General features: G+C 41.9%; 1 protein-coding gene across 1 annotated transcript in view; it reads left to right on the top strand.

The window, feature by feature from the left end:
- Nucleotides 1-229: 229 nt before the first annotated feature.
- LOC306968965 (rho-related GTP-binding protein RhoN-like) overlaps nt 230-11095 on the top strand; it is a 64557-nt gene continuing 53691 nt past the window's right edge. The window contains 3 exon segments of the mRNA XM_079564566.1: nt 230-523; nt 526-662; nt 1480-1567. Of these exon segments, the coding sequence (XP_079420692.1) occupies nt 268-523; nt 526-662; nt 1480-1567 (481 nt within the window). The 5' untranslated portion in view covers nt 230-267.

The following is an 11095-nucleotide window of genomic DNA, read 5'->3' as shown; positions in this document are numbered from 1 at the left end:
AAGAGGCATTTAGCTTCTTATGAGAAAGTGATGAACTCACAACTTTTGCAGGAGTTACAGACGCCAGAACACAATAATAAAATAATACTTTTGGGGGCTATAACGATGACGAATGGCGACTATTCGGTATTTGCATTTTTTCTTTAAACAATGCAAAGAGTTACCAATGAGCAAGACGTCACTTAGCTACATACAACGTCATGAGGTTGCCACATGTCCAACGATGTCTACAATCTCAGTGACCGCTGGTGCTGCCTGCTGAGCTCCATGCGTGCCCATTGGAGAGGCGTGGCTAATATCAAGGTAGTTCCCACAGCTTTGTGTCTCCTGTGCCACGGGACCCAGTCAAGTCAGTCAGCGCGAGTGAGTGGAGAGTGGAGCATCAGTGCCCGGTGCGTGATTTGGATACCTTTTACGCACAGCTACGGAGCGGTTCTTGACGCATGCATCTCCGGTTCCGTTCACTGCCGCCTGATTCGCGTCTCGTGTCGGATGCTGGGTGCAGTTGGTCCCCGTGTCAAGACCGTACAGCAACCGCAGCACGCGCGCAGGAGCTAACCATGGACAATTTAGTTAGCCGCTGTAAGATCGTGGTGGTCGGGGACACGCAATGTGGGAAAACTGCGCTTCTGCACGTCTTTGCCAAGGACTGTTATCCAGAGGTAAGGCACTGATGAGTCGGTGAATCTCTCAAAGGTTACGGTTTTGATGAGTAAGTTAATAACAGCGATGCAAAATGTTGCGTTTTTCCACCTGCGCTGAAGTTCATCATGAGTGGAGCGATAGGTGTTCCAAATCTGTACAGATCCAATTGAGTTTTTGAGTGTGACACTTGGTTCAAAACTGCTATAAAACTGTAAAGGCTTGTTAATTTGCTACATTATTACTACAGTATATTATTATATATTATGCATCCAATTCTGGTTCTCAAACTGTGGTGCAAGTATCAGGCACAGATGATGCGTACAGTAGTTGTTGGTTTAAATGTTCATTTATTTACTTTAATTGTTTTGATGCAGTTACTCAATAGTTCGTGTATTATTATAACGTTAGCACTAAGTGGAGACCAGCAGTTCCCAATTGATATTTTTATTTCTTCTCATCATGACTAAATATTCTTAATTACTTTGTACCTCTGTATTAAACATATATTGTTATTTGTCATTGTGCAATATACAACATTCTTAATTCTGTCAATTGAAGCATCATAAAACTATCTCTCAAAACAATCATCATTTTTGGCAAAAAACTAAACGACTAATTCAAAATGGTCTCAGAGTTTCGGGTCCAGCCCTTTAAGAACCACAGGCATCGACATCTCGGTCTGATTCATAGTTGAAATCCTGATAAATACCTTATATTTTTTTGGGCAGACCTGTTTTTTGCGCTTCAGTCTAAATTCAATCTTGTTTTGGTCCCCTTTGTGCCCTTCAATAACTGACCCTACGTCACTTATTCAGTCTCTGTATTTTCTTGCAGACCTACGTGCCCACTGTGTTTGAAAACTACACTGCCAGTTTTGAGATAGACAAGCACCGCATCGAGCTCAATATGTGGGACACGTCAGGTAAGACTATTTCAGAGCCCTGTCTATCTGTCTGCTTCGCTCTGTTCAAAAATCTGCCTTTAAAAAAAAAAAATCAAAGTTGATCTCTGGTGTGTGTCCCTGCCTGAGCTTCTGCAATAACCGTGGGAGGATGCGCTGTCTGTCTTTTGGCTCCCAAAGTTTTTTCCTCTAGTCATCCCGCTTGACGAATGTCTATGACCCCGAGCCCCTGTTGATGGATTGCTGTTAGTTTTTCTGTATTTTAAGACTGACTTCTGCTGCTATGTCCGGCTTGTTGTTTTAGCTCGGGACGGCAGTGCCAGCTTATGTCTGTTTGCATTCCACAACCTCCCCTTGTCTCTCTACTGTCCCATGTGTGGATGGCTCTTCCCATGCCCTGGCTTGCTTGGGGTCAGGTGACAATGTGGTGGGATGGGAGCACAGAGAGAGCGAGGGGGGTTATGAGAGATAAATAAATATCCTCATTATATATTTAACAAATAAATCCTAGCGATTTCAGTTTTTAAATAATACCACAGCCTATTTGAATATGGCTGGTTGGTTTGCATTCTTGCCTTCCCAGGTGTGTCTTCATCTCAAGTCATGCATTTCTTGGTAAATTAGTGACCCAAAAACGCCCATGGGCCGAAAGGTGAGAGTGATCAGTCTTTAAAAGCGTCAGCCCAGCAATTACAGGCTTATTACTCGGGTGTAGCCCTGCCTCAGCCGGGACAGGCTCCTCTCCCTGCAGGATAAGCTGCAGGGGAAATGGATGTCTGAGTGTGATCCTGAGTGTGGACTTAAAATTATTAATGCAATTTGAGTGCACTGTGCCAGATTCATATTATAATCCGTGAATTTAGGTTTCATCAAGGTGTTAGCTGGTTTTATTGGTGTTTTTTTTTCTTCATTTGTTTCGCAAATGTTCTTTCAGTGGCTGTTTTAAAATGTCAGTTTTAAGCACCACATCGAGACACATGCAGATTTATTACAGTTTGACTGAAAAACATAAAACAGATTTGACTAACTGTTAAGATCGGGGTGGATCACTATGTGTGAGATCAGCTGACCATCCTGACTGACCAGGTTCAATGGATTCAGATTCAGGTAACTTCATTGGTCCCAAAGGGTAATTAATTTGTTGTAAACCTCAGAACAGAACATTGCACAAACACATCACAAACAGTCACTGTGTGTCACTTCCAACAGTTCAGACAATAGTAGAGGCTCAAGTGAGCAATAGTTCATAACAATAAAAATAGGGCACATGTTACTTAGTAAACACACTCCATTCAGATTTAACAGTTCAGTGAGGGGGCAAAACAATTGGAAAAATGTTCCAAAAAGGTACGTAAAAATGACGTCCCAAAGGCATTAGAAAAAACTTTGAGGACAGAGCATAGAGAGACATTAGCCTTCTTTAGCACCTCCTCCTCCCATAGAGACTATTCACCTTATTCCGGAGGCTCCCATGGGCGCGGCCATTAATTGTGCCCGCCCCTTTTCTCCTATGTCTTAAAATGGGACTGGAGAAGTCCACATAAAATCAGTCACTACACGAAAACAAAGCCGTTTTTCCGGCCGCACAGAGAAACGGTGCTGTGTTGACATGTTGGTGCAAATGAACATTGGACATTTTACACAAATCAATCTACGAAACATCAGATTTGAGCGGAGAATATTTTCCCTCGTTCTCCGTTTAAATGAACGGGCTTCGCGCTCGACCGGAAGTGTCTGGACAACGGACGTGCTGAGACAAAGCAAAAAGTGTCAAAAGTGGGCGTGGCGTAATGAGGTGAATAGGTCGCTTTGTTTAACTCCAATGATTTTAGAGCAGATTTTGACAATGTTTTGGACAATGTAATGGATTTCTTCTTCCCTGATGGCACAGGCATATTCCAAGATGACAATGCAAGGATTTATTGGGCTCACATTGTGAAAGAGTGGTTCAGGGAGCACGAGACATCGTTTTCACACATGGATTGGCCACAGAGTCCAGATCTAAACCCCATTGAGAATCTTTGGGATGTGCTGGAGAAGGCTTTGCACAGTGGTCACACTCTCCCATCATCAATACAAGATCTTTGTGAAAAATTAATGCAACGCTGGATCTTTTGACATTGCAGAAGCTTATTGAAATAACGCCACAGCGAATGTGTGCTGTGATCGAAGCTGAAGGCGATCCTAGGAAACATGGCAGTGTGTGACCTTTTATTGTTGCAACTGTTTACTTAACATTGGGCGCCAGACATTTGTTTTGGAATATTCTGGAAAATACGAGAAACACTGTAAATGTCCTTCAGTCAGTTTGATCTGGTCAGTTTGATCTCGTCAGTCCAATCGAGATCCTGTCCGCTCTGTCCCTGGAAAGCCGGTCAAAGGGGCCCAGTCCAGATCATTGTTGAGCCGTAAACACAGTGGCCTAACACAGTTCACTGAGAGGAGCGTGATCTAGCTTAAAAACAATATTACGATAACAACAATTTTGCAATATACTATGTAGCTCCACTCGTGGTCAAATACTGTAGTACTTGTAGTCGTAGCATTAGGTTATTTTGTCGCAGAATACCTGCCTCATTCGTGGTATTGAAGTTTTGAGTGCAGTCAAGAAAAAAAACATTGCAATTTCATTTTTTTCTGTCATCTTTTTGCCTGACATTGTGTTGCAGCTCTGAAATACAAACAACCGCATTGCCATTTTGATGTAAAACATGCAATTTCCCTCTTTGTTGAAGCTGTCTCTGTCTCATGCCGCCAGCCTGAGGGAGAGAGAGAAAAAAAAAACGTAACAAACATTTATTTTAATTCATGTAACTTGGCTTGGTTTGTTGCTTTTGAATGTTTCATTTTGGGAAATATTCTACTTACAATGTCACAAAGGCAGCGATTGTATCCTGGGTCGCAGATGCACAAAAGCCCATTGGCCACACATCAAAAAGACTGGCTGTATTTGTTTGGACAATAATAGGTTTGCCCACATCAGCCTGAGTGCACATTCTTGTCCTTTTTCCGGGATGGATTTGGCTGCCAGGTATGCGGCAGTATAGCATTGGTGACATTCTCCGCTTTCATCTCTGGTCAGTGTGGTTGGATGGATTCAGAGCCATGAGCTGAAACTGTGCATGTCGTCATGTTAGGACCAGGGGGCGACCGCTGGCCTCCTTTTGTAAGACTGAGAGCTGGATTACCTCCACCTTATGTGAAACAGGGTGTACATCGGCTGAAATAGGGCTGCATGAGAAGGAAAAGAGCAAAACTGGATAAAAGTCTTGAATTATCTGGCAACAATAATATGGCTAAAGCTATTTCAATAAAGCGCATCCCATTAAATCCAAAGAAAATCACAAGCAATTACACTTTTTAATCAAATTGTGTCAAAACAAGACCAATGCCAGTACCAAAACAAGGCTAAGATTGAATTAAATTTGCCTCATTTGGAATTCCGTCAGCTACTCGTAACACAGCCAGGCTTCCTTCAGGTAGGCCAAAACATAAGGCTGCCCACCGAATGTTGAGGTGTTTTTACTCTATTTTCTGCTAAATGAATTACACACCTGTTTTTCTTAGACTTTATAATGGACATTTTAGAATAATATTTTTTAAAGTTGGTGGCATCAAGCTGTCCTCCATAATATCATTTATCACGATATTTCCCTGCCTCTATATATCGAACTTCAAATATTGTTATCGTGACAGGCCTACACTGGCCTTGAACTGGTAAACCAAAGAATGAATGTAGATGAAGCACATTCATATCATCAATATCAAGTTTGTTTTGTTTAAATGAACTCATCTCTGGAACAACGTACGTGAAGAGTTGCAGGAGCCTGTATTATGATCTCAGATGGATTTATACTGTGGATGTTATTGATTTTGTGCCATATACAATCTATATACTTCATATTTATACCACTATTTATACATGTTATGTAATGTGTACTGCTGGCATTGTATCAATATACAGTATGTTTTGCCATGTTGTAACTGGAAGACTCGCGACCAATAAGGCAGGGGTAGGCAAGTTTGCGTTGTGGAGGCCGATTTTTAGGGCCAAAACACCAAGGGCCAAACCTCACCATTATAGCCCAAAGTAAAGAACCATTTTCTGAAATGCCAATACATTACATTAAATAAGAGCTTGTGGTATGTTCTGACAGGAGATAGAAGAAATACACTACAACAAGTAATTGTCTTCAAGCATTGGCTTAAATGACTTGACAATTGAGGAAGTTTTGTTTTGAGCCTTTTTTTTTACTCACTTTTTATCTGCTCTGACCAAGTTTTAGGACATTTCAGACTGTAGTTCTAAAGTAAATCTCACTTGAAATAAGAAAGTAGAACTGCCAATGGGACATGACCAATGTTCTTACCCCATGAAATAAAGACTAAATGTATTGAAACAAGTCAGAAACATGCCAGAACAAGTGAACAGTTAATCAATAACCTCAGTGATCTGGGTCAAAAGCCCAACTACATCTTATCTCGCCTAAACAACTCAAACTAAAACTAATCCTGTTAAAGTACAAGTGCAAAAAGTTATTTACAGGTATTTAATCTCCATTTGGCATAATAATAAGATTTCTAAAAATCATCTGGGGTCCAGAGGTTTTTTGCTAGAGGGCCAGATTTGGCACCCGGGCCTGACGTTGCCTGCCCCTGCAATAAGGCATAATACACTGGGGATTCCAATATTAAGAATGCGAATAAACAAAATAAACAAACAGTGGAAAATAAATAGGAATGTGAAATCATCTAAAGAACAGTCTGGAATTCATTTAGAGACAATACTCCCTAAAATATACTGTATTAATTGGCTTTAATCAGCCCATCTTTCTGCTCTTTTGTTATTTCAGGGCTGCACAGTCAGAGAAACCCGAGCATGTTGTTTCTTTTTCGAGCTTAAAAGTCAATCATCTTGAGTCTGTCAGTCAGGGGTCCGCCGCTTCAGCCTGAGGGGCCACTGCTGCCTCCTTATCTCTGTGAAGGTTGTGGGAAAGTGGTCGAGCTTCGGTTCGTGCTCAAAGCGATATTTGGCAGGTCTGATCTTCAATCTCCTGCCTGGCACTAGCTGTAGTAGTAGTTTATGTTCATTACGGTGTTTGTACCTGTTTTTCGAAGTTATTGCAGCGCCTCATGCATATGTAATTTGTCCCGCCTAAAATGAATATGCGATTTCTATTTTGTTGTGATTAACTGTGTGGCTATTGAATGTTGTGTTGATTGAAAAGACAACATAGATTACTGGAGCTAGAGTCGAGCGCTTTCCCTTTCAAGTTGACCCCAAAACCTATGCAGAATAGACTATAGGAGGCTGATTGCAGCGTCCGGTTGTTTCATGTAAATACTCGCCCTAATTGGCTTTAAAGACCACTCTGTGCTGTTAAATAGTCAGAAGTCAATGAGGGTCAATACTGATTATCTGCTGAAGCTCTTAGGGCCGATCGGTCGTCAGTCAGTCTGGGTTTGCGCTGGGCCCCCCTCCTGTTCTCCTGATATAGAAGCAGCGCATGGGAACGACTGCCTTCAGCCTCGCCCCCAGACCATCACCGCGTGGAAATATGCGAGTGTCAAAGTGATTGCAGCGCTGGGCTTCCCCAAAGTTTTCCCTACAAAGTTTATTTGGGTCACGTTTGCTGTTAGTCCGCAGTTACTTTTAAACTGATTCACATGAGAAGTCTTCGACACGCTGGGGTGTCCATTCAAGATTTAGACTTGTTGTATTTTTTATGCGGTTCGAGGACTTTATATCTTTTTATCATCTCAGTTGAAGAAGCATAGGGTTAGCAATAATGGAGATAAATGCGATATCGTTTGTCACTGTCTCTGTATTTGACACATCCTTTAACCAGAGCCTCAGGGCGAAGTGTCGGTGGGCTGCCAAAGTGGGGATCCATATCTTGCTATTGTGCAAGATTACCTGTTGTTACCAGTGTTGGCTGGGTTGATGAGGTAAACTATAGAGCACAAGGACTACAAAAAGTGATTATCAAGCATGGGTTTAAACGACTTTGTTTTATTTGGAGAAGTTTCTTTTATTTAGACGTTTTTCCTGATCGGACCAAGAATACTGCTTGTTTTTCAGACCAGTTTTAAGGTCTTCTTGCTTGAACTAAGAAAGTATAACTGTAATTGGACAAGAGCAATTTTCTTACCCCATTGGCAAAGAAATTATTCTGAAATACAAGATGTATTGAAACGAGTCAGACACATCTCAGAACAAGTGAAATAATCTGGGTCAAATGTCCAGTTACATGCTAAATGGTCTCAACTTATATAGCGCTTTTCCACCAACATTAGGCACTCACAGACACTGTACACAGACACTGGGGCAATGTGGGTGAAGTGTCTTGCCCAAGGACACAACGACAGTGTGCACTTTCAGGAGGTGGGATTCGAACCCCCGACCTTCCGATCATGAGACGACCCCCTCTACCATCTGCACCACTGTCGCCCCATCATAACAAGTCGAAACAACTCAAATTCAAAGACACATTTATACTAATCTAATTATTGATTTTTTGTCCAGTGAAGGAAACCTACCCAGGCACAGGGCGAGTGCTAGCCCCTCAGCCATTTGCCATTGTAGAAAACTGATCAATATATTTGGAGCATCGTATTTTCTGGACTATAAGTCGCACCAGCCTTGGAAACTACCTGGGCAGCATGGACGCGTAACTGTAGCGTTGACAAGCCTCTCCCGGCAGCACTTTGTTCAAGCACCCACTTGAAAACTCGTTCCTCTGGCTGTGGCCATCTAGCTTTTTTGCCTGGCCTGACAGAAACTCCTCCTTTCTGTTCAAAAGAAGAACCGTCTGGGCGGCTGGAAAATAAATATAAAATCCCTATAACCGGAGCAAGAAACAGCGTTTGGAGGGTTTGGAGGGATATTTTTGAAAAAGCTTCCTGCTGCTTGCTACTGTGATGTATCCAGCGTTGCTCTAATTGGTTGATGCTGTCTGTCAATCACACCCACCGGGATCTATCGTTGAGATCATGCTTGCTTTTTAATAGATATTTCAAAGACATGAAGTCTGGCTACTTGTCTGTGAAATATCTATTTAGCCTGTGATTAGCTTATTTTGTTTTCTTCATAGCAGTAAGAGTAACCTTCGCGTTTCGCAGTTTCTCGCTAACACCAAACTTTCTTTCTGCTCGCCCGTTTTTTAAATCTTCAATGGTACAGGTGTAGCAGATACAGGTACATGAGCTGAGAGCGCCCTCTAGCAGCGGTCAGTGTGACTGTGAAAATACCAAACATGTGAAATTATATATTTTCATATATATCGCACTTGAGTACAAGTCGCACCCACAGCCAAACTATGAATATATAAGTCATTACTCAGAACCTGCAGATCATTAAACGCACAAGAGGCATAAGCTCTTTACAAACATGCATGTTCAGACGGATCCCAGGCGGCTTTTGCATGAAGAGCTCCTTGTTTGTACACAGTCCCCTCCCGGAGGAGATACCCTGTTGGTCCTACTGCTGAGCGCGGCTTGGGCCGGACGGTTGTTTGTCCAGAAAAAGCGATGATCTGTGGAACAGCTGGTGAGAGGAGGGAGCTCTTTGTAAACCCCTGTGTGCTTCACCACTCGACCGTTCTTCACTTTTCTCTCTGTTGTTAAGGTCCAAAATCCTGATATTACCCGGAGGATGTCCTTTTGCGGGTGCATTTTGTGTGAATGTTTGTGGCAGTAAATGTTACACAGTAATAGTAGTTATGGTTTTTACTTTGTCTTGCTTGAAGATACAACAGCATTGTGCCCTTATACTTTTCCTTTTACGAGCTAAACAGTAGCTTGGTGCATTTTACTTCTGTGTTTCATTCTCTCTGATCAACCCATGGCTGTGAAATCTAGTTGAGTATTTTTCTGTTCCTCCTCTCTGTATATTTGATATTTCTTCAAACACAAAGCCGCTGTCCGCTGAGAACATGAAGCACATTGGCTTGCTGTGTTTTGGGCTGTTTTTGCTTGAGCGGACCCTCCCTGGCTCTGCATGTGCACCACAACAAATACACACAGGTTTACGGACTGGCTGCGGCTGCACGGCAAACTCAGCTTGAAAAAAAAAAAAAAATCTTTGAAAACATTGCATTTTTTTTGTAAAGGGGCCCAGACGTGTGACTGGAGCCCACATGGGATTTGGAAAGCGTTTTTCTGCTGCTTTGCTTCAAGGCTTTTGTGGACCATTCCTCTCGTCAAAGCTGTCGCATGTTTTCACCGCGAGAGGGGAGATTGATTTTGAGGCTAAAAAAACACTTGTGTTGTCGTTAGAAACGCTTGAAGTTGTGCTTTTTACATGAATGTGTGGTCAACCTTTTTATGGATACAGTTAAAGGGACTGTACAGAGTTTAAAAATTAAATTAAAAATAAAAGATTATGTATTTTCCTCCCCCTACATGTTCCAGCCATGTCCTAATGTGTAGAATGAGCCCAGACCGATTCACCACAACTGCCTCTAAAATCCTGCACTGTCACTCAGAAAGGTGTTAATTTGGGTCCGAATTGCCGTCATGCACGAGCTTAATATTGAAGGTGCAGTTACACGTATGACCTGAGGTGGCAGTAGTGAGTATAAAATGGCTAACTTGCATCTAGCCCCTTTAAGTAAGCAAAGGGCTGAAACAACTAATCGATTATTGAAATAGTCGACAACTATTTTAGTAATCGATTAATCGTTTCCTAGTAAACACAGATTCAAATGGAGCAAAAATTACATGAAAATTGAGTAGTTTTTTATATAAACCTACTTTGTTTCTAAAGTTCTGGGTTAAGGGTCTGTAGTGTTTTGTCCATTGAAAATTTCATAAATATCTGCCTGTGTCTCATCCAGTCAGAAGCAGAAGTAGCGCCAAGAGCCTCCAACAAACATTCACTTTAAGTTTACTCCAAAAATGTCTTGTATGTGTAGATATCGGAGCTGCTGAACTTTGCAAAACAATTTCAGATCCTTGTATTGGACAATAAAGTATCTTCCTACTGACCTACTTAAAGCAATACTAAGTAACTTGTTTATTTATAATAAATCCTTTCGTAGTCCCTCTGGGGGTAATACAAGTGTTCATGGGATGATTGGGGGGTCTTTCATCCCCCGGTGTCTCTGGCCAGAAAACCACGCTTGCAACTTGACCGCCACCAGGTCGGAATCACCAATAGACACTAATGGAATCACGAAGAAGACGAGCTTAGCTAACTGCGGGCTAGCGCCACTTTAAACATTATTTACAGCCAAGTTTGGTGAAAAAAAATATCTCCATTGTGTAATTGGATGTACAATATCCCTCTCTCACTTTGTCTGTTCTGTCAGCGTAGTATTTACTCTCACGGACAATTATGAGTAAAAAAACGCAACATGCTACAGCACCTGCAGTGGCGCTTATGGCCTCTAGGGGCGCAAGTTACTTAGTACTGCTTTAACTACTGATTCTCAAACTTGTCACGCCGCCTAAAAAGAAAAGTGTCTCTCCAAGTACCACCAGGACTAAACCAATGCAATTATACCAGGACCAAAGACTAAAGAGCTAAACCAGATGTAAAATTGGATT

This window comes from Gobius niger, assembly GCF_951799975.1.
Source record: "Gobius niger genome assembly, chromosome: 10".
Classification (NCBI taxonomy): domain Eukaryota; kingdom Metazoa; phylum Chordata; class Actinopteri; order Gobiiformes; family Gobiidae; genus Gobius; species Gobius niger.
This window is presented reverse-complemented; position numbering and strand designations above follow the sequence as displayed.